Raw genomic sequence first — 25,296 nt, forward strand, 5'->3', positions numbered from 1 at the left:
TCATTACATGATTATTCAAAACAAATACCAAATTTATTGCTCAGAACAAAGAACCTTTTTAAAAATAATTATTTAAATAATGAATAACTCTTCTATAGAAAAAATAAGGAATACTGTTTTCCCTATCAGTACCACTAACATAACATTCAGTATTCATTTTTTCAGCCTCTGCTCACATTTCTCAAACAACAAAGATTGTATAATTTTTAATAAGGTATATTCTCTTTAAAAAAAACAAGGCTAACACATTCTGCAAGGGTAATAAGTGACATCTGCTATAAAATGATATTAAAAAAGATTTAAAAATCATTCTTTTAAATTTGCGATCTTTCTTAAATTGTATTTCCAAATAACCATTTTTCACAGGCTATTAATTTTGACAATAAAAAAAATGAAAGAATTTAGCAAGTTATGAATCATCTTATTTGGCTCATATATAACATTTAACTGATTTGAAATAAGATCCCAAATGGTTTAACTATGCCACTCTCTGATGAAAATAAAGATTAACAGGAAGGAGTACATGCAACTCAATGCCATTAGAATTTTCCCTAAAAGCTATTCTAAATGCTCACTACTGTAGCATTCTATACCAACTTAGAAGATAATAACGGTATACCCGGAAAATTTTGCAGCTAGAGGATGCATTAGAAGTTTTCTAATGCTAATTGACTTACGAGTGAAGCTATTTCACATAGCACACACAGAAAGTGCCATTGTACATCAGGGCTTCTGCTGCCCAGACTTCTAAGATAAAGAAACAGAACAGCCTAACAGTTAATGGCCCTGTCTTCACAGACACATGTGGTGCTTTAAAGAATTCTAAAGGTTGTTAAGTATGTACAAAGAGAGTATTTTCTTTTCTCAAATAGTTCACACTCCTTAATTCTGTTTCAATTTTAATTTCATAATAATAGTTAACACACAGCATTAAGTGCAGAGCATAATTTCTAAGCACTACGTATCTAGACACTATAAAAATATTTATAATATGAACATAAAATATGTATCACTCCAACAACCTGAAAAGATACATATATTATTTTCCTCATTTTATAATTGAGGAAACCAAAGCCCAGAATTTTGTAGACCGTTACATTATCGTTTAGCTTACAGTATTTTTCCCACTTCTTGATATGTAAATTTCTCTTTGAAAAGTTTTAGTATTTTTTTCTGACTCAATCCTGTTCTGAAGCTTGTGTGTGATGACCCTTGGTGAGGTCTTTTCCTTTCATGATGGTAAGCACTCTGTGAGTTTCTCAGAAAAGACATTTCACTTCCTGCTATCTGGAAAATTTTGTTTAAAATGTCTCTGTTAATTCCTTATGTCCATTTTCACACTTTGTTCTCATTCTGAAACTCTTTTTATAGATTTTGACCTTATGAATTATCCTTTATTTTGTGATAGTTTCCATTCTCTTTTTTTTTTGTCCTAATTCTGAGAGGTTTCTTAGACTTTATGTGCCAACTTACTACATGTGCGTGTTTTTTTTTTTTTTTTTTTTTTTTACTTCCTGGGTACACTTTTCATAGCATATTGCTCTTATTGCATACATAAAATATCTTCCTGAAGATATAATTTACAGACAATTTTTTAATAATGTTGTAATTTCCCTTAACCGCAAATGCTTCTCTGTTCTCTGGACTTTCTTTTGCTGTGTGATTTAGTCTTTCTCTCTTATGATGGAGACTTTTCTCAAAAGACTCATAATCTTTTGCTTACAGATCACATTAGATGATAGAATAACAAAATGTAATTACACTCTCTATGTACATATGCAAGGCTTTTTGCAAAGTCATTAGATAATGAATAAGAATTTGTAGGCTTTGAAATGTCTCCCATTGGATGTATTTTTCTCCAGTTTCTTGCTTGGGGAGAATTGACCTGGCTCCAAGCATTCTAATGTTAAGCCTGAGAGTTCTGTATTCACAATGAAGACCCTTATTTAATCCTCCTGGTTTCAGCCTGGCTTTCCTCGAAACTGTTTCTTAATTAGTACCTCATGTCCTAAACACTTCTGGGGTTCAATGGTGAAGGACTGTGGAAGTAAAATATAATTTCTCCACTAGCCTTCTATTTCCCAAAATGTTTTTGAGATCTCTTGTTCCTCTGCTTTCTCCTCTTTTTTCTATTTATCTCTGTATCTGTGTGTCTTCTCAAATTATTTTGGAATGATTTCAAGAGGTAGGAAGAATAAATAATTAGGTTTAATCCATAATGTTCGCCTGCAGGTTAGAATTATTTATACTAGTAGCCTTGTTTCCTTTTAGGTAAAAGAGCTGGAGTGACGGAATTAAGATTGAGAAGAGCTGAATTCCTGGCCCAGTTCTTACGATCTATGTCACCATGTTCATGCTGCTTAACCTCCCTGCAGTTTCATTTAGTCATCTATCCTGGGCAGAGAGATGTAATAGTTGTGACACGTCCTTGCATGTGGCAGTGTGGGGAGTGGATGCTAGGTATTGCTATAGGGAAAGAAAGAGCTTGCTTCATCTGGATTTACTCTAAGATTAAATGTGTGCACACCCTGGTTGCTGACTAATTCTTCACCCATTTATTCAATAATATTTGTTAAAAGTCTGTTATGTTGACTCAGGAGTTTCAATTCTAAGAGAAATGAAAATTTTTCTCTGCACAAGAAATTGTACAAGAATGTTCATATCAGCAAAAAAAAAAAAAAAAAAAAAAAAAAAACTGAAAAATGCTACAAAAAAAGAAAAAAAAAAAAAAAAAAAGAAATAAAGTACTGAAACATGCTACAAAACATGGATGAAACTTGAAAATAAGCCAATAACAAAAGACTACATGCCATTCCACTGAAACGAAATGTCCAGGAAAAAAAAAAAAATCTCTAGAGGCAGAAAGTAGATTGGTGGTTGCTTAGAGCTATGGGGGGAAAGGGAAGGGGAAATAGAAATGAGTGCTAATGGGTATGGGTTCCTACCTGGATAAAATTTTCTAAAATTGATTTGGATAATGGTTGTACAATCTGAACATACTAAAAAAAAAAATTCAATCATACACTTTTTTTTTAAAGATTTTATTTATTTATTTGACAGAGAGAGACACAGCGAGAGAGGGAACACAAGCAGGGGGAGTGGGAGAGGGAGAAGCAGGCTTCCCGCGGAGCAGGAAGCCCAACGTAGGGCTCGATCCCAGGACTCTGGTATCATGACCTGAGCCGAAGGCAGACGCTTAATGACTGAGCCACCCAGGCACCCCTCAATCATACAGTTTAAATGAGAATTGTATTGTATCTTAATTATATCTCAGAAAAGCTTTTAAAAAATAACGCATCTGAGAAAATTTAAGAAAAAAATCTCTTACATGCACTTTTATGGCATTAGGAATATAAAATTGAATAATGTTGAAGACATCATGGAACTTAAATTCTAGCGAAGGGACATACATATAATTATAAATTCTAGTGAAATGAGAGATTCAGAAAATTAAATAGGGGTAAAGGTTGAGGGTGATCACAATGATTAAACTGAAAGCCAAATGACAAGGAGAAACTAACTGTGATGCAGAATGACAAAAAATGAAAAGAGAATCTCAGGCAGTGAGGTTAAATGTCACATCAAAATCTCTGGGACAGGAGAGAACTCAGCTTACTGCAGGAGCTGAAAATTTACCCAAGGGCTAGAAAACAGTGAGGGAGTAAATTGTGGGTGATGAGGTTACATAGATAAATTGAAATTGTGCAAGATCTTGTAGCTCAAATGTACTCTAAAAGTAATGGGAAGCCTCTGAAGGGTTTTAAGCAGCATGATATTATTAGACATTAAATAATATTTGCTTTTTAAGATCACTCTTCCCACTCTATGATGAATAGAATATAGTTTTGACTTTCTGTCCTAAAACTGCTTATGTACATCTAAACAGAAATATCAACCACACTGGTAAACATACATCACTCATAATTTTAAAAAGGGTCTCAACTGGTGGCAGTATTAAATTGGTAAAGTCGATATGGATAGAATCTGTAAAATGTTCAGTCAGTAATTCCATTCCCTGAACTCTGCCCAAAATATAATGAAGAGTAACACACAAAGATGTTCATTACAGCCCTACTTAAAATGAATGTACAAAATTTGTAAATAGTTGCCAATTCTGTATGTGTGTAATCAGCCTTACTAATTTAGCATTAGAGCTAATTTCTTGAAAATAAAAACAGGTCTATGTAAATAAGATGGTTCAATTGTAAATCCAGGACACATATAATTCTGCTATTTTACTTTAACTGAGTGGTCAGTTATTAGGTGAAATGGTTCAAGTATATTATGGGGAAATTAACTAATAAACTTGAAAAGGGTCATCACATCAATTTTTGTCATTCACACTTGGGTGGAATGTGTCAGACAAACGTTCAACTCAAAAATAAATCAATGTCGCCTGAATGGCTCAGTCGGTTAAGCGTCTGCCTTCAGCTCTGGTCATGATCTCGGAGTCCTGGGAATGAGTCCCCTGTCAGGCTCCCCGCTCAGCAGGGAGTCTCCCTCTCCCTCTGCCTCTCCCCCTTCTCATGCTCTCTCTCTCTCTCCCCCCTCTCTCTCCCTCTCTCAAATAAACAAATAATATCTTTTTTAAAAATCAATGTCAATATATATGCTTATGGGCATATAATCGTATACAGATGCCCCTTGAATAGTTTCTATCCACATGCACAACACACACACAACACAATACAGATAATTAATAGAACCAGGATGGTTTATTTTGCAAAAACATAGATAATTCCAGGATGCACCAGGAAGCATTACCATATTCCCTTGATTTTTTTCCTGGAAAAATAATGGTAAGTTGTACATCAAGATGCTTTCACAAAGAAAATGATTTGTAGAAGAAAAGTACTTAGTGTAAGTGAAAATAGTCTTTTTTCCTAGTGTATGAAGATTTTTTTCTTCATTACCACCACCTCTACTGCTAAAATATATAGTGTCGGCTTAATTCGTAGTTTGTTACTTCTTTACAGAAACTGATAAAATGAAAATTTGTCACAGACCCAGAAAACATTCAGTACTCTTCATGTAGGGCTATGGTCTACCATAATTTGTATTGTAATTACAAGAAACTATATTTGAAAGTCCTCATGCTTAGCGCAATTTTTGTCTCTAAGTAATGAAGAAAATTATCTTCTAAATAAAAGAATTACACTTAGAATGGCAAAATGTTCACATGAGCATCACATCAGATATACTCTCCTTGCCTCTTACTCACTTTGGGATATAAGTTCATTAAGTGGAATAATGCAGAATTACAAATACTGCTTAAGTTGCTTTTTGGTGTTGACGTTGTTTTGGTTTGTGGTTTTTGACCAAGTAGATACAGCTTACTTTGATTTTGTTAAATGAGCTCTTGATAATAAGTAATATATTGTTTCAATGCATTTAAAATTCTTGCATTACTCATCAACATTCAAGTTCACAGCTGTAAGTCCACATAATTAAATGTGAATTGGTGAAAACGCATCTGCCCAAAGTCTCTCAATTTATACCAAGTCCCCAAAAGTAGGTTTAAAGGGAAAGTTGCTCAGAAAAGAATGCAAGACCTCTTATAACATTTTAGTAGTATAATATCACAGTCATATCTATCAAATGCAATGAAATAGTGAAACATTAAATAAAATTTAGCTTTGTAACTTACACATATACAGAAGAAAAAGTAATGGAAGAAATTCATACTTCCAAATCTTTCAAATAATTTCACTTTAATTGGGCCTAGAGCCCCTAAGAAAAACTTAATTGAATTTATAAGCTATAAAAAGGTTCGCCTAACAGAGAAAATAAATAAATTCTTAAGGTTAATTTTGGCTGCGACGATATGGAAAGCAAATAACAGGAGCATTGCTGGGAGAGTACAGACTGCACTCAGCACAAAGATAACGTAACAGTAGGCTAATTAGTCCTTAAAGCCCAGAAGGTTGAATTGTTTTTTTTCGTGAGAAGTTCCCGGAAACAAAGGTTTCTCTGACTTACTGTGTAATATGGGTGAAGCCTCCCTTCACTAATGAACATATATGTGACCTCTGACATCACCACTCTGGTGGCTGCAACACAGGCAGAGATGCAAGGCCAGAAATGGCAACATCTTCAGGAAGTGACTCCCGTCTCTAGAGTCTTTGTGTGCTTACAACATAATAAGCTTTTCGTACAGTTACTCGCACTGATTGACGAGAAGCAGAAGAAATAACAAGTCAAGATATAAAATCTCCTCCCTTACCAGAGGCAAGATGTGGCTGACAATATATATGATACGGGAGCATTATCTATAAAAGAGCCCTTATGTAAGTGTGATCCAGGAAAATAATGTCAGAATCCTCTGAAATGGCAAATAGTCTGGTGATAAATTCTTTCAAGGTAAATTACTCAAATGATAAAAACCACCTGCAAAAGTACTCTACTCTTCCAATCCATCTGAACGATTGTATCATAACCATGGATTGGCTCTGAAAGCACAATGCTACGCCAGTGTCCGTTTTTTATTAAATAAATTAAAAGTAAAATTTTAATAAATATATAACCACTGTTAGCGATCGCAAAAAAAAAAAAAAATCACATTTAACCGCCTGATTAGATACTTGTTTTTGTGTATGTTGTGCACATGAAACTCAGTAAGACTGAGACCACGTCCTCACTACACAAAGATCAGTGTAATTTTACTTTTTAAGTAACTATATTTTCCCTAGTTTGGGGGATTACATACCATGATATAAACAAAAACATAAGATTTTCTTTACTAAACTCTCTAGCTCCCACCTAATTATTTCCAAAAAAATAAAACAAAACCAAGTCTTACGAGATTAAAATCAAAGTCTATGTTCCTTTGGGACGCTCTAGGGGAGAATCCAGTCCTTGCCTTTTCCAGCTCTCAGACACTGAATGGCTTCCTTGGCTCCTGGGACATCACTGTGATCTCTGCTTCCATCACCATATTTCCCTTTCTGCCACCCAGTTATTTCTAACAGTATTGGGAGTATTTGATATTTGACTCTTCTTTAGTCCCTGAAGGTTTCTAACATCATCCTCTCCTGAGAAAGAAGGGAAATACAGAGCCTCTGCCCTACTTCCACCGGAGGTAGGAGAAAACTACCTGCCAGACACAGCAATAGCTCTCTTGGGCCAGTGGGTGAGAGAAGCACCTACCTAGCTCTGCAGGAGTCTCAGTGGGAGCACAGCCCAGCCACCAGAGGGAAGTGGAAAGGGACTTGCCTTGGAAGTCACGCTGAAAAGGGATACTAGATCATCAGCACAGTGTTAAAGTCCTGACATGCCCTGGAGTAGCAGGCTCACACTGCACGCAGCCGTACAGGGCTGACCAAAGAGCAGAATGAGTAAACTTCCTTGGCCATGCAAAAGCTTATGAAAGTATTAAGTTAAAAAAAAAAAAAATCCTTATTTCCAGTATCTCCCCATCCCTCCATGGAAATTTATTCTTGAGTGTCACTTTCTCGGTGGCTAAAGTATTACTGAACGTAAATTTGGTATTGTAGGAATCAGGGCAAAACTCTGCCCTTAAAGTGTCTTCTTCAGGAAGGAGCCTGAGGTGAACAGATCATAATCATAACATTTCTATTATGTTAGAGATTATTCCCATATTGCTTTTCCTTTAGGAAAAAAGTACTGCTAGAATTTTGTCCTTCTTATTTCTGCTTTTGTCATTACATTATCCTGACATGTTACAGGTTTTGAGAAATCTACTGGTATTGAGAGCATATAAAAATATTAATGAAATAATAATAAGATTTAAATGTCTTAACATATGCAAATAAGTATGTACATGATTACTTCCTTAGTTTTTTGTTTTAGAAAACTGGTATATATTGTAATTACGAGTTTTAAAACCTGTCTTTTTTCAGATACCTTCCGGTTAAAAACTTAAACCTAGTAATTGTTTAATTTATGTCTGTCATTTCCTTTCTCCAGTTATGCAAGAGAAAATCAAATATTGCAAACTGGAGTTTGTTTAGAGTATTACCTCACTTTTTAATCATTTCTCATTTCTTTTAAATGTATGATAAAAATAAACCATCATCTGATTTCAATTTATTTCTTATTTTGTAACATTTTTTGTTGTTTTTAAAAGATATTTTTGTCTTATATGACTCACTTGAGAAAATGTGGAGAATCTTTAACTTTATGAATTTCATTCATTCAAAAGATGCTGGCGCATCATTCCAATTCCTGAAAGGTGGCTCTATGTTTTTATCTAGTAGGTGGTGAAAGTTTAATTATTTAATATGTGCCACCATTTTGAAAAGTGTAATCTCTTTTCACATTATTCAAGAAATAAAAGTATCATGTAATCAAGAGTGATCACTTAACTGAGGTAAAATTAAAGTGTAGCATTTTATTTACATGTGAATAGTGAACCACATATATTTCTGGAAACACCATGCTTACTTTTGTTATTAAGACTAAAGGCTGTTTCCATGTAAACTTTCTTCATGATGAAAAGGTATTAGGTTGCAACATATTTCCACTGAGGATTGAGGGAGAGATAATATTCTACATTTGACTTTAACCTTTAAAATTCTAAAGAACATGACAATCTAATACACCTGAAAACAAGGTCATTTATAAATTTGCTTCTGTAAGTATCTTCCTGATGAAGGAAACGTGGTTGATTATTTAGTAGATCCTCTTAATGTAAACATTCTTTCAGTCCAACTCTTAATTTGCCATAGACTATAGATGTCATTAGATTTTATAAGTCCTCCTTTGGACTTTGTTACATGTTTTTGCAAATAAGGACCTTAAAATGATACACTTCCTAAATTCCATTCACCCTATCCACAAATAACAGAGGCTACTGATTTCTGAGACAATATATAAATTTCAAAGAAGGTGAAGACAGTCACTCCAAGGCTTTGTGTGGCAGGAGTTTGGGTTTTCCACAGCTAATATCATTCAGAACTGTGGACAGCTCCTATTAAGGCATGGAGTTGATGGCAATTTCCCTTAAACAAAACTCAAAGTAATGCTTTCTATTCCTGTATTTGTTTGCTGTTTAACAGACGCCTATTAAAACTGCATAGTTGCACACATACTCCTTCCACTGATTCCTTTTCGAAAGAGTTCAGTTAAATAATAAGTAATAAATGCCACCCTGAGTTTTGTAATTTTAAATGGAAAGCCCAACCTTATTCTGGAGTTGCAGGGTGTGCGCACGCTAAGAGGATCTACTTCACGACCTTCATTTGATAATCTCTAAACAGGCTTATAACCGAAAGAATACTTGGGCGACAAATAAGATGGGGAAACGTCTTAATTTTAATTCTCGGAAGCAGTTTCCCTGACAGCTGACAGCTCTCTGCCCTTGTTCCCGAGCTGGGAAACGGGGAAAGAGATTTCTGAAACAGACCTGTAGTCAAGGTCAAGAAAGGGTGTCTCTCGGTTTCAGGAAGGGGGCTCTGGAAACGCCCCCTGCCTCTGTTTTGGGAACTCGAAGCTTCCTGCCACGCTGCTGCCCGACCTGGCAGCGCCTGTTCCACTGATACCTCAAGTCAGGGACGATCCAAGCGCAAACTGCCCCTCCTCAGCCTGCCAGCCACTATTCTGAAGAAATGCACTGAGGATGCCCAGTGCCTATAAGCAGATGAAAAACAGATTAACATTCCCCAGGGGCGAGAGCGGCTGGAACAGCTAGGACCTGTGAGTCACTGTCTCCGCTTGCCCCATCCTCTCCTCCAGCCCAGGAGCGCCTTTTTCCCCTTCTGAGGGGCCCACTTCTGGGGGGAGCAGCGCGAGGAAGGGAGCCACCCCAAAGACGACTTTCTGGCCGCTTCCTTACACTCTCATCTCCGAAGTAAAAGTTTTTCTGGCACAACTTAGCATCCTCCCATCTGGGGGTCACCGTGGACTTCTTCCCCGATGTGTCCCCAAAGTTCACGAGGCAAAGGAGGCGAGCCTCCCTGGGATTCCCGGGCAACAGGAGCTCCTCATCCCACCCCCTCCTCGGCGGAAACTAGTTGAAGAGTCGAGCCAGCTCAGCCCGAGTGGAAGCCGCCGGCAGCGCCACCCCCCGCCCGCCCGGCAACCCCTCCCTCCGAGTCCCCGGGCGCCCCCTCCCAGGCGCGGGGAAGCGTGTTGGAGGGCGCGCCCGGAAGGGAGGGTGGGGCGGCGACAGGGAGTCCTCACCTGAAATCACTGTAAGGGTGGATAATCCAGAAGCCTGCAGTTTTAACCCTTTCCTGCTCCTTCTCCACCGCTTTCTGGCTCCCAAACATGCGGAGCGAGAATTTGTTGACCCCGGGCTGCAGCATGGAGGTGAACTGCCTCTGCATGAAGCCGTACTGCCGCCGGGGGCCCTCGGCGTCCTCGAAGCCCCCGGCCGGCTCCTCGCCGCCGCCGCCGCCGCCGTCCACCTTGAAGCACACCGAGTTGCCGTGCTCCTTCGCGCCGGCCCCGCCGCCCCCCGGCGGGGTGCCCAGGCGCTTCTCGGCCGCGGCCGACCCTGCGCCCGTCGCGGGCGCCTTGGCGGGGAAGACACTGTTGCCATCGTCCCGGCTGTTGGACGAGGAGTTGAGCTTGCCGCCTCCTTCCATGCCCGGGGGACGCGGCCGGCGACGGCGCGGGCTCCAGACTCGCCGGCCGCCCGGCGCCGGGGGACACGAAGCTGAGGGGGCAGGGGCCCGAGCTGGCTGCCGGAGAGCCCGGCTGCCCGTCGCGGCGGCGGCGGCGGCGGCGGCGGCTTCTGCTTCCCGCCCGCGCCGCTGCTCCCTGCGCGCCTCGCTCCCGCCGCCGCCGCTGCCCTCAGTGGCTGCGCTCCAGGCTCCGCCGCGGCTGGTGCTGAGGCTGAGGCTGCCCGAGCGAGGCGAGGCTTCGCTCAGCCCTTGCGCGCCAGCGCCTCCCCTCGGCTGCCCTCTGCTGGCCGGAAAGGGTCTCTCCCCGCCCGCACAGCGCGCACTCGCCCTCCACTCTTGCTCCACTTCTGCCCAGTGTGACATTGAACTCAGGAGCCCTCCGAGACATTTATCTGCACAGGTTGTGAGAGACTCGGTGTGTGTTTGCACGTAAGAGGAGAGAGAGAAGCAGAGATGCAAAGAGACAGAGAAAGACTGAGCTAGCGGATGTATGTGCGGCCAAAAGAAATAAACATCCTGAAACTCCCTGAGGCATCGTCACATTGAACGCCTGTTTGAATGATGTTACAGATAGGAAAAGGGAGCGAGCTGTCTCTGCATGCAGAAAATTCACGTGTAAAGCTAGATGTACATAATAAAGTAAGATTTGATAATGGATAATAAATTTCATGAGTAAAAGGGAAGTTGTGTGTGTGTTTTGTAAGGAGGCAGACAGCGAAAGGGACTAGGTCTGGGTAATCGGGAGTAATCAGCTGCTTGGGGCTTTTCAGATGAAGATGTGACACCAAGGGACAGACAACTGACCTCCTTACACTTATCCTTGTTTATTCTTCCCCAGCGCCTTAAGCAGGGGATGGGATTTCTTTCTTCCCAAGGCCACTCACATCAACACACATGCAAGCAAGTCTTCCAGCTGCCAACACTGAGAAAAATGTGTTAGGGAAAGCTCGCCAGAGCTGACCTATCTTTTTAGATAAGTTATGTAATCAATAAAACACACTAAGAGGCATGCATGTTGGTCAGTGTTCACCTACACCTCTCCAGGAAGCCAAGATGTCTTGGAATTTAGGCAGAATGTAATCACCATTTCAGAAGGGGGAAAGCATTCTCAAGAGAGACTTACAATGTGCTAGTGATGCTGAGGAAAGCATTCTGAGATTCCTCCTATCCCCACAGTGTCTCTCAGACACACCAGATTAGTTAAAGGAAGCAAGATGTGTTGCCAAACTCGCCAATCACTCAGCGGGGCAGCCCCAGAGTCTGAGAGCTTCAAGACTCCCAAATGTCCCAAAACATCTGTTCCAGATCCAAGCACTGCCTTCCTGCCCACAGCCTCTTTGAAGGAAATCCTGCCCTGCTAAGAGTCTCCGATCCAATGGGTTCCTGTCAGTTACAGCCACACTTTGGGAGGAGAGGAGTGAGCATCTCTGGGAGGGAGTCTATGGCTCACTGGCAACCAATGGCCTAGGGTGAAAAAAATGGGTGGGGTCGATCATGGTGCCTTCCCGAAAAACTGAGCAGCAATGAAGCTAATTAACAATGGGAGAAGCAAGGCTAAGACAAAAGAAGACAACTCGCTACCCTCTTGAGGAGTTAACAGCCTGAGAAAGGAAGCAGAGAACAGAGAAAAAAGTGGAAAGCAGCAAAAACAAGAAGCCATTAGGCCTAACTGTGTTCTAATTCTGTAAGATTCCCCTTACCATTCTACTTACCATAGTCTATGCGAAATCTCCTTTTTCAGTGAGCTCCATCCTGACTCAGACACCATCTGTTTTCAACTAATCAAAAACCAGAGCCCTCAGAAGTAAGTATAGGTGGCCAAATTTCAATGGTAAGAAATGGGGAAACTAGGAACAATATAGTGCTCTGATCTAGCAGAGTAGGGACTCTGGAAATCCCAGGGGTCATATGAGGATACCAGGTCCCAAGGACAGAAGGAAGCCAAAGGGATGGATAAAAACAAACACTGACTAAAGCACAGTTCTTCCTAAGAAAGGCCCGATTACTCAGGCAGCTTGTCTTTATTAGACTAAAGATGTTCCCTACTTTTCTCCTATTCTGCATGCTCCTCCAATCACTCTATTTTCAGTCATGGGTATGACAATGTATATTTTAACATAAATTTTAAATTTTATAATAATTTAAAAATATACCATCTAAAATGTTATGCTAACTAAGTTTAAGTCAGTTTCTCTTTTCTTCTTGCCAATCCTTGTATTTGTTCTATTTCAGCTTAATCTTAATCATGACCAGGCAATTATGTGAGTCAGAATTTTTCTGTTTCAATGTCCATACTAAACTAATAGGACAGAATTACTTAAAACATGTTTTCAAAATACGACAAAGAAATGTCTACATAGGGTCACAAGTCATTGTTTGCTCCAGGTACAGCTTTTAGGTGACTGTCATTCATTTAAACTCTCACAAAAAAAATACATTATTTTTTAAATTTTGAGAATGTGTATGTTATATCCATTTATTAACTTAAAAGATGTCAGCAAGAGAAAGTCAAGTTTCTTCACTTGACTTTCAGACTGTTGATTTAAAGTTGTTTAGAATGTAGACTTAAATAAAAAAACTTACGTTGAAGTTTCAAGAAAATTAAAACAGAATGAAAGCTATAAAAGAATGAAAGCAATGAGAGACACAGACAGACAGACACACAAACAGAATCGGCAAATATATTTTAAAATGTGACCCAACCATGAAACTAGACTTCTGGGGTTAGAATGGACAAATTTCTTCCATTATTTAATTTTCTCTTTTATTTCTGAGCTCATAGCATGAGTTTAAAAAGTTTTTTGACCAAGTTAGAAATCAGGGACTGATTATTTGCTCGAGCAGTTTTGGGGAGATAAGAATTACAGATAAGAGCTAAATTAGGCTCTGCAATTCTTTATCTTGACACTCCCCAGCCCCAGACCTAAATTTTACTTTCCTATTGTCACTTCCTTTTCTCCATCACCCCATCCTTCTCCTAACCCACCCCAGACACAGATGTACCCCCAGGACATCTATACCCCCAGGACTGGCCTAAATTTTGAGGATAACCTCTCTTAGCAAGTTTCCATGTCTGTTCATTGATAAACTCTCTCAGGCTGAAATCCACTGGGCTAAATTAGAATTTTTTTTCCCCCAGTCATCTTAGAAGTAGGACTACCATCATGTCTGACTCTGTCATTAGATGTCCATGATGTCAAAGTGCATTGTATCTCAGAGGAATCTGATGACTGAGGACTCATCAGAGCCTATCACTTAAGGGTCCATTTCATGAGAATGTCCCATCAGTGGTTGTAACGGGTGCTGTTCAGTACATACAAGGATCATGCATCTTTTAAAATGTTCTCTGTTTCCTTTAATACTCTGCTTAAGATCAAATTGCAGACAGCAGCAGCAGATTAATATGAAACTAAAAAAAATCTATGCAGCAGACGCAAGCACATGTGAAATGAGACAAAAAAGATAGATGGGCGGCTTGAAGTTTGACAGCTTATTGGAAAATTCTCAGTGAAACTTAAAGATTTCAAAGATAAAAACATTTTAGTTCTCTTACTGGGGCAGAGGAGTATGTTAAACACATATTTCACACGTAGGAAAAGGGAGTCAGAGCTGTCTCTGTTGAAGAAAGCAATGGAAAGGAATAGTTCACCACAGGCGATCTCCCAGGCTCTCTGTGTCTCATGCACAGGCAGACTCACCTATCTATCTGGAAAGCAACTGCCAGCATCATGCTTCATGTGAAACACTGGAGATGCTACAATGAGATACTCACACCAAGCATGGCTGCCATGCGTGGTTTTTTGCAGTTGATAATATTGTCTCCCTGAAAACCCAGAAGAATCAACTGCTTAACTGTCATAATAATAACAGAATTCTGAAAGTTGGTACAAAGTAAACATGGAAAAGTTAGACAGAAAGTGAATGGATAGAGAAAGGTATCCCATATGATAGTAACCAGAAGAGAGTAGGGTAGCTATCCTAATATCAGGAAAAACAGACTTTAAATCAAAAAGTTATAAGACAAAGGAGGACATTATATATTAATAAAAGGTTCAATACAGCAAGAGGCTATGACAATTATAAACATTTACACACCTGATGTCAGACCATCAATATATATGGAGCAGAAACTGATAGAATTGAAAAGAGAAATGGATAGTTCTACAATAATAGTTCAACACTTCAGTACCCTACTCTCAATAATGGACAAAACAACCAGACAGAAGATAAAGAAAGTATAGAGGATGGAAACAACACAATAAACCAACTAGATCTAATAGACATATATAGAACATATACAACAACGAACAGCATAAATATTCTTCTCCGGTGCACATGGGACATTTTCCAGAATAAACGGTATGGTAGGCCACAAATTAGCCTCAATAGAAAGTAGATATCATACAAAGCATCTTCTCTGACCACAATGGGGAGAAGAAATCCATAACAGAAATAAAACTGTAAAATTCACAAATTTGTAGAAATTAAACAACATATTCTTAACCAATGGATCAAAAAAGAAACCATAAGGGAAGTTAGAAAATACTTAAGATGAATGAAAAGAAAAACAGAACATACCAAAACTTATGGGATGCAGTGAAAGCAATGCTGAGGGGGAAATTTATAGCCATAAATGCTTACATTTTTAAAAAAACAAGAAAGATTGTAAATCAACAAACTAACTTTACAACATAAGGAACCAGAAAAAGAAGAACAAACTAAACTCAAAGCTATTAGGAGGAGGGAAATAATAGAGATTAGAGCAAAGATATACGAAATAGAGTATAAAAAAATCCCAATAGAAATAAATAACAAATTCAAAATTTAGTTCTTTGAGGGGTGCCTGGGTGGCTCAATCAATTGAGTGTCAGACTTTTGGTTTAGGCTCAGGTCATGATCTCAGGGTGGTGAGATCAAGCCCTGCGATGAGCTCCATGCTCAACAAGGAGTCCTCTTGAGATTCTTTCTCGCTCTCCCTCCCCTTCTGCCCCTCCCCCTGCTCACATGCTCTTTTTCTGTCTAAAATAAATAAATAAAATCTTAAAAAAAAAAAAAAAAGTTAGTTCTTAGAAAAGATTAACAAAACAGGCAAACCTTTAGCTGGATGGACTGGGGAAAAAAAGATAAAAGCTACTAAAATCAGAAATTAAAATGGGAACATTATTACTGATTCTACAGACATAAAAAGGATTATAAGAGAGTATATGAGCAATTGTATGCCTAAATGAAATGGACACATTTCTAGAAGCACAAAACCTAAATCATAAAGAAACAGAAAATCTAAATAGATCTAGAACTAGTAAGAGGATTGAATAAAAAGTCTCCCAGTGAAGAAACGCCCTGAACCTAATGGCTTCACTGGTAAATGGTACCAAATGTTTAAGGAACAATGAATACCAATGTTTCTTATACTTCTCCAAAAAACTGAAGAGGACAGAATACTTCCTAACTCCATCTATGAGATAGCATGACCCTGATACCAAAGCCAGATAAAGATGCCAAAAGTAAAGAAAACTCAGACCAAGATCCCTTATCGACATCGATGCAAAAATCCTCAACAAAATAATAGCAGAACAGATTCAGTGGCATTTTGAAAGAATTATACACATGACCAAGTGGGATTTATTCCTGAAGATTAGTTCAATATACGAAAAAAGCATTCAATGTGATACACCACAGTAACAGAATGAAGGGGAAAAAAAACTCACATGGTAATTTCAATTAATCTATACCAGCTGACTCTGTGCTGGGCCCCGTGCAATGTGCACCACAGAAATCTCACTTCAAGTTCAGGAGGCAAATATTTGTCTGCATTTTGCACACTAGAATGGGAGAACTTATTAACATAAAAATTTGACATAGCTTTTGTGAAGCAGAGCTACCTCTTGACCACGATCTATCTGATGGTAATGCTGCCTGCACTCCTAACTGAAATAATGTACATCCTATTTTAGTATGAGGTATATATATGTATTTTTTTTCCAAATCCACATGTTTCTTGGCAATAAAAATCATTAAATGTTTCATTACCAGATGACAGAATGAATAAATGAATGGATGAACAAGATAAACCAGGGGTTAATAATTTGCCAACACTTAACTGATGAATTTTACTTTCCTTCTTAGAGTTATGTTCTCTTTTGACCTTCCACTTCCAAGGCCAAACCTCGTGACCCATTGTCTGAGAGAGAGGAGGTGGTACCGTCCCCAACAAAGAGGCCATTGATCAACTTTGAGACTCAGAGCTAACTTTCTCCACCTCTTTAGCAAGAAATTTCGGAGAAGGTCTGGAAATGAAGTTGCATACTATTATAAATGAGACTATTATAGTTTTTGTCTCTGAATCAATTAGAATGCATAAACTGGGTTAAAGGAGGTTAAATTTTGTGATCCTGGATGTCCCTAGCAATTGACAAAACCTTACATTTCAAGGTTTTGCCTATCTGTTTTGTTCTCCCACTCACCCAGGCCTGTAGTGACCCTTACTTTACACTGATCCATTCACATACCATCTTCTTAAGATTTTTGCGAAGGTTTTATATTTATTTTTTAGCACTAATAGATTTGTATTTTTTAAAAATTTTTTTAGCATATAGTGTTTTATTAGTTTGCAAACAAAGGTTTTAATTTTAAGATAAATGACCTAGAATTAGGGATAAATTTTTAATTGGAAAAGGAGGGTAAATATCACACCAAAGGGCAAACTTTGACCTTATTGGAATTGAGAAATGAATTAAACAACATTCCTGTATTCTGAAATATTGGTGTCCATTTAGAGAAATGTACTTTTCCTTTTTGGGGAATACAGGGAGCCCTGTATTGACTTTGTCTATAATCCTTTGAGCAAGAGCCTTTTCCTAACTCCACATGATTACAATTCGTCTCTAATCACAAGACTTGATTCAAGCCAGGTTATGGGAGTTGTTGTCCCAAAATCTGAGCTCTTCAGCATAAACTAAGCAAGAACATGGGCAGTTGGAATAGAATTTTCCACGATAACAAGGTAGAGATGCAATCCTTTGTTTCTCCTACAGAATTCCATAGAGCTGCCGTAGTATGTCTTGGTGTTCAGCTCATCCTTTAATAATATGAAATTTTGTGCTGCATATTCTTTCTTTGTCCTTCCAGATTCAATATCTACCCTTCTCTTCCCTCTATGTTTCCTTCAGGCTGCCAGCCATGGACTACATCACCAAGGATCCTATATACTCTGACCTCTCTCACGGCCAATAAGAAGGACCAGTAAAAGATGAATAGCCAGAGGAGAAAAAGAGTAAGTTTTTTACTTCCCTTGTCCCACTTCCTCTCTTCTTCACCATGGTTCTTTCTTAAGTTTCTTTCTTCCATGGCCACAGCTCCTACTGCCTTCTTAATGGCTATAGCTTATGTCCATTCAGAAGTAATTTTCTCCCTCTTGCCACTTTAGGAGTAGTAATGCCTTCCTGCTGTGCCTACTTCCAATATGGCTCCTTTACCATCCTTGTGGGTTTCCTTAATTTTGTCCATATCTCTGCATGCCATATCTCCTTCCATTAAAATATCTTCAGTTAAATCTGTTGAGTGTGCCACCTTTTGCATGCCAAGATCTTGACTATTTAGATCCTAATAGGTCCTAATACAGGTCTAATAGACTCCTTTGTCAGAGTTGCATCTGTTTCCCACATCAAAGGACTCACAGGTACATCAATCTTTCTATCTGCATTCATCAAAACTGTTTAGTTTTCATTATGTGTATATGTGAAAAAATATTAACTAGATATATATGTATACTTCAATATGTGTTCTCTAAGAGTATTATTGAGCAACACTTGTTTTTATTTAGAAAAGCTTCTTAACCCATTTTTTAAAAAATGTTTATGAAACCAACTACACATTTAAAATGCATTGTTCCTATTCAGATAAAAAACAAACAAAAAACATGGTTTTACCTTTGACTTCTCTGTTTCACTTCCAACTTTCATCCAATCTGTCAACAGTTCCTGTTTTCTCTAAATTCTGAATCTGACCACTTCTCACGACTGCCTCCTTATAATTTCAACTCAAACGCTTCAGCCAGAGTGAGCATTTTACAGCAGAAGCCAGGCCAGGTAATCCCTCTAATCCCAGTCCTCTCAGGGGAGGACTCTCCCAGTAAAAGCCACAATCTTGACAGTGACCTCCTAAGCCCTGTTAAATCTCTGATCCCATTGCCTACCTCCCCCTCCCCCAAACTCTGCCTCAGCCACACAGACCTTACTCTTCTTAAAGTCCACCAGGCACAATTCTGTCTCAAGATCTGGCCAATGCTGGTCCTCTACCTGCAGTGTTTTACTCACACCTTAGATAGGTGTTTGCTTTACGTGATCTTCTCAGTAAAGCTTTCTCTGATTATTTTACATAAAAGGCAACCCCTCCTATTTCTTTGATTTTCACCACTGCTCTGGACACTAAGTGACATCCTCAATATTTTACTTCTTTATTTGTTATCTCTCTCCCCCACTAGAATGTAAGTCCATAAGGCTCTATTCATTGCTTTGTCTCCATGACTTAGAACAATAACTGGCATCTAGTCTTATTCAGTAAATTGTTTATGAATAAATAAAACAGACATATTTTCTCACTTTGAGTTAAGAAATTCATAACAAAAGATAATTATGTATTAGTTATTACATCATTATTTCAAATCTTATTTTTAATACAATTGACTAATGGCCTAAGGAGATATTCTTACCAGGTGAAAAAAATTCTCTTATCTTTATCTACATTTTCTGTGGAAATATTGCATTATAGAACCAGGGTAATTTCATGCCAAGTCATATAATAGCAATGAAATTACTGAGTCAGTGTTATAATTGAAAATTATTTAGGTGACTCAATGCAAGAGAGAAATGACCCTAAATTTTAGGTTTGATAATATTTCCTTTCTAGAAAAAAGGAGAGAAGAGATGTTGGCATATTATTACAGGGACACTAAATAGAATTTGGGTAAGAAAAATCCCACTTATGAGCAATATCTTTAAACAGGTAATGTTTTAGTAGAAACTGAAGTGGCAGTTTCTTATGTATTAGAAGTTGATGAAATTAATAATAGATTATCTTAGATCTTTAAATGTGTAAAAGATTAATGAAAGGCCCTTATTCATCAGAAGCCGTAGAGGTAGTTAAATGATACAAATCAATTTATTCATCCAGGACCCATTACTTGACCAAACTGCTCAGGAATAGCAAGGCTTGGAAATAAGGCAAATTAGTCATCCCGAGGGCAATTCAAAAAGTCAGAAACTCACAGATCCACAAATTACCAGAGCCTAAAGTAGTTTTAGGCAGCTAGAGTGATGGTCCTAGAGTTCAGTTCAAATAATTGGTACTATGGGTCATGAATTAATGAAAAACACTTGTTTATTTCTGTAGGTTGACTTTGGGTGCACTAACAGACATTGGGAGTGTTGGTAAGCAGTGATTGGACAATTGATGAATGAGCCATCAGAAGCCTACTTGTGTAAAGACAGAAACTTCTTAGGAAAACCCATACTAAAAAAAGAAGCCAGATACCATGAACTTGAACCACTAAAACAGCTGTACGGTAAAGAAGGATGTAGTGATTTTGAGTTAGCGTTAGTGTTTGTCACTTGATGTCACCCTTGCCCACATCATGGATGTCTGAGTATCCAGCAGCAAGGAAATAAAAGAACTGCTTCATTAACATGTATGAAACATAAGGGAAATGGATTATCGGCATCTTTGTAACAGTGTAATACTAAAGGGGAGAGGACTATCCTTTCTAGTCCACACCTATGCAAAGGTGTTCAAATGTATACTTGCCGCACGGACAACACCAGGCCGCTCTAACAACATAAAGGCTACCCAGCATCAGAACTGTTCCCTCTGACAGGAAGCAGAGATCATGGAGTCCAGCTGGAAATGTCTTGTCCATCACACACAGGTAGTTCACTGCAAGCTCTTCCACGCTCCCTGGAGCAGCAAGCACTACAGAGAGTGGACTTATTTGTGAACACAGAGGCCACACTCTTTGTGGACTCATTGACCATACTGGTATCTTCTATCCAATGTGTATAAATATAGCTGTGCAAGAAAAATCTGGGACGAGAAAATAGCATTGTGATTCTGCCCTTCAATTATTTTACTTAGGAATATAGCAATAACTCTCCTTCAAATGTATATGTATGAATTTAAAACCAGTAAGTAATATCAAGTCAGTTCTAGTTTATTTAGCTTAATAGAAACAGCAGTTAAATAGTGAAGTTGACTTGAGTGATTTTGTACTTCTTGGCATCCACTCCTCACCCAACAGCCTTCCAATTTCACTTTGAGTAGTGATCCCCCCCAGTTGAGCTATCTTGGTGGCACACTGTATTCGTCTTCTCTGTCCTCCCCTACAAAATCTAAAATGGGGTGGTCTTAAAAAGCAAATCTCTCTTCTCCTCATTCTAGGAGAGCTAAGGGAGGAACACATGATCTGAGTCCTTTTTCTCCTAGGATTGTGAATCCTAAGTAGAGTGCCATAAGGACAGAAAGAAAAAAAAAAAAAAAGAATACGTATGATTTTGCTTACGTATTCCAGCAATGGCACATGAATGAGACTTTTAAGCTCTTCCTGCCTCAAAAATAATCTGGATATACTTGGTTTCTGCACTATCGAAGCTGATTTCTTCAGCTTTCTCTTCATCTTGTGGATTTTCTTTTTGCTAAAGTTAGTGTCTATGGCTTGTAACCAAATATCTTAATACGGATACTGGGTGGTGGCAGAAGTAGGTGGTGCAAATATGAACTACTGTGGTCTATTGTTTGGGTCCCCCAAAATTCGTATGTTGAAATCGTAATCCCTAAGGTAGTAGAATGTGGAAGTGGCCTTTGGGAGGTGACTAGTTATGAGGGTGAACCCTAATAAATGGGATTAATGCCTTACAAAAGGAGCCTGAAGAAGCTCCCTAGCCCTTCCTCCATGTGTGTAAGAAGTCGGCAGTCTGTAACCTGGAAGAAAGCCTTCACCCAAACTTCACTGTACTTGCACCATGATATTGGACTGCTGGCTTCCAACTGTGAAGAGGAAATATCTGTTTATAAACCACCAAGTCTGTGGTATTTTGCTATAGCAGTGGAACGGACTAAGACATAAGCCATCAGGAAGTCATGGGATATTTGAAATTTGTTGTATTGCTGAGACAGAACTAAAAGCAGCAAAACCCCCATTCATGTTCTTGTAATGGAATCTAGAAACTCACAGTACCAGGTAAAGTGGTAAAATAGCTAACTAAGTGCTTACCTGTGGACGCTCAGTACCACTTGTCCATTGAAAGCAAGACTGGAGAACCAGTTAACAATTGCTATGAAACAACATAAATAGCATACAAAATTTCCAGGTTATTGTTTTCAGAGCACTTATCTTAATTATGACTATCTGAAATGTTCTTCTCATTTGTTAAAATTATGCTATTTTTGTCTTTTCCCCATTAGGCTATAAACTCCATGAAGGCAGAGACTCAGTCTGTTTTGTTCACTGCTCTCATCTCTAGAACTCCTGGTATATGGTAGGTATTAAAGAATATATGTGCAAGGAATAAATTAATTCCAGAACAGGGACATAGTATGTCCACTTCTGACAATGTGCTCATTATTTTTTTTAAAGATTTTATTTATTTTTTGACGGAGAGACAGCGAGAGAGGGAACACAAGCAGGGGCAGAGGGAGAGGGAGAAGCAGGCTTCCCGCGGAGCAGGGAGCCCGATGTGGGGCTCGATCCCAGGACCCCAGGATCATGACCGAGCCGAAGGCAGACGCTTAACTGACTGAGCCACCCAGGTGCCCCCAATGTGCTCATTATTAAGCCAATTTCTCTCAGCCATAAATTGGCCCTTCTATCCTGAAATCTGGGATTCCACAGTCCACATTCCTCTTTTGCCCGAAGGTGAGACTCTTCTAATAGGGAGGGCTGTAGGAGACTGGAAAGCTAGAAGAGAGAAAAGAAATACATTTCTCCTGTTTCCTACTCTTATCCCCTTCACATAGCAATGGTTCTTTGCTGGCGCACTGACACTGTTTCTCATAGCAGCAGTCCGGGCTAGTTTGTGGATTTTTTATACCCCATGACCTCCCAGGTATGTTCTCTCAGAGATACAAGCACCGGTTGAGAAGGACCCCTTCCTCAGGGGTCAGAGCCCAGCATCCGAGGAGGGTGAGTGAGAAGTGGGGGGAGCTTCAGTCCTTGCTTTGCACGATTCCAATATGCATGAATCTTACTTACGACAGCAAGACTATAGGTCTGATGAACAGAGAACTGATTTAAGCCAACACAATAGAGAGTCTAGGCCTCACATGCAATTCCCCCACAGGAGCCAATTTATAGACCCTGAGCAACTTGAATGAAGAGAATGCCTACATTTTAGGAAGGACTAAATTATGAAACTAAATTTGATAGTTTGGTGTTTGAGCCCCTGGATTTTTCACCTTGCTTTCCTCCTCACCCACAAAATTGTTCTCCTCTTATTTCTCTATTTTGTCCTTCGATGACATCTTTTCTTCTTTCCTGCCCACCATTTCCAAACAAACCCAATTCCTGGGATTCAGACAACCCCTATTGTCAACTGGTCAGCATGGGGTGGATAAGAGTAAAGAAATCACAGGTAGATGACCTTGACAACCTTCAGGGTCCTTCCCTTTGGCAAAACTGGGAGGGCCCAGTAGTGTGTTACTCTTTTTTAAAAATATGTAAACATAGGGTGCCTGGATGGCTCAGTCAGTTAAGCATCTGCCTTCAGCTCAGGTCGTGATACCAGAATCATGGGCTCCAGCCCCGTGTCGGGCTCCCTGGCAGCGGGGAGTCTGCTTGTCTTCCTCATCCTTTCCCACTACCTCTTCTCCCCCCAACTTGTGTTTCCTCTCAAATAAAGTCTTTAAAAATAGAAAAAAAAATGTAAACATAAAGTATTTTTCTTTTTCTTAAGAAGACCCTTCATACTGTATAAGCTTCAGGTCCCAACAAACTTGGATCTACTTTGGAAAAGGTGGCAAATGGAGGTTTAAAACAACATCACATATAACAGTAAACCCAGTGGAACCATAAACGTGATTATTTACCCACTTCCTATCTGTTGCCAAAAGTCCCTGTTAGTCCAAGACAGTGACTCACACTTTTTGCCCCCCAAGTGTACTCTGAGATTCAGAATTTGTCCTGAATTTTTCATTTTTTAATAAAGTCTGGAGCACATTATTAATATTTACAGTAGAATAAATCAGGAAGTGTTTGAGAAGCCTGCCTCATCTAGTAGTGGTATGTGAAGCATGTGCAATAAGTTGAGTTCTTACTGTAGTGCATGGTTAAATCTGCTGGATGACCAGAAAAAACTTGCATATTTTTCCCCAGTGTGTTTCAGAGATTATGCATCTAACACCTCCCTTTCAAGGACAGCATGAAGGCATTCACTGATAAAACAAGTTTGCTTGGACATGAGAAGTTAGAAACACCTCATGCCTTCAAGCCTCCGGTGAGAGCGGAAGAAACAGGCAATGAGGTTGCTAATACCCTTCATACTGTATAAGCTTCAGGTCCCAACAAACTTGGATCTACTTTGGAAAAGGTGGCAAATGGAGGTGTACTGGTTCATGCACTGGTTCCATGTTGTACCTGCAAGATGCACAAAATCACCAAGCAGCACTTGACGAAGTCAAAGTAATAACATGCAAAATTTTTATTATGAATATGACGTTGAACACAAATGAGATGAGAGGTTCTATGATGCTATAGCATCTGAAACTTGGTGAAATAGTAAGAACATACAAAATAATAAATCATAAAGCATAAGTCATAAAAACAACATTGATGAGTTTTAACTTGTAAAATGTTAATTTAAAATGGTACCCTGTTATGGTTGAAAATACAGTATGTACCTTTGAAAATACTTGAGCAGAAATGTTTACATATCAAGTAGATAAAATCCCCCCAAAATAATTATTATTCTACTTGATTTCTTTTTTTTTAAAGATGTTATTTATTTATTTGTCAGAGAGAGAGAGAGAGAGAGCGGCAGGCAGAGGGAGAAGCAGGCTCCCCACTGAGCAGGGAGCCCGATGCGGGGCTTGATCCCAGGACTCTGGGATAGTGACCTAAGCCGAAGGCAGACGCTTAACCTACTGAGCCACCCAGGCGCCCCTCTACATGCTTTCTTTTTAATATTTATATAACCAACATAAGTAATTGATATATACACAGATATAGAATTTTAAATTTTTACGAATAATTATATTTTTGAAAAATGTTTTGGAAAAGAGCTGTAAGTCCAGTTAATATAATAAAATGAATTTGTTAGTTAATAATGCTCTAAAAATTACATAATTTTAATTTGTAATTTCTTGGTGCCCTTCTTCTCTGTTAAAAACGTCCAGTTCGTATTTCGATTATGTGGTTGGCGAGCACCAGACCACCTGGGCAACAGTAGCCTCCTAACCTGAATAAGCTGTTCCGGTAAGAAGGGCCAAGTCTAGCCCTAGAAGTCCTTCTCCCAATCAAATATTTATTTAAATCAAAAAGTGCTGTATTTCAATCAGAAAGTCATAGGAATCTCTGTAGTTTGTCAAGCAAAGGAAAAAAAGCGGGGGATGGGAAGGGGTTCTGGGAGAACACAGGTGGTTATTGTAAACTTAACCAGGTCTGGTGATTTCAGTTGCAGCTGCTGTTCCAGCTGTGGTCTCCCTGCTGGAGTAAATCATCATAGGC

The 25,296-nt window shown here is 39.0% G+C and overlaps 1 protein-coding gene across 1 annotated transcript in view; it reads right to left on the reverse strand.

Moving 5' to 3' along the window:
- HCN1 (hyperpolarization activated cyclic nucleotide gated potassium channel 1) overlaps nt 1-11,141 on the reverse strand; it is a 391,500-nt gene extending 380,359 nt beyond the window's left edge. Inside the window, exon 1 of the mRNA XM_032415216.1 lies at nt 10,141-11,141. Within this exon, the coding sequence (XP_032271107.1) occupies nt 10,141-10,949 (809 nt within the window). The 5' untranslated portion in view covers nt 10,950-11,141. The remainder of the gene's footprint in view (nt 1-10,140) is intronic.
- Nucleotides 11,142-25,296: the final 14,155 nt, after the last annotated feature.

Source organism: Phoca vitulina, unplaced genomic scaffold (assembly GCF_004348235.1).
Source record: "Phoca vitulina isolate PV1807 unplaced genomic scaffold, GSC_HSeal_1.0 scaffold17, whole genome shotgun sequence".
Classification (NCBI taxonomy): Eukaryota; Metazoa; Chordata; class Mammalia; order Carnivora; family Phocidae; genus Phoca; species Phoca vitulina.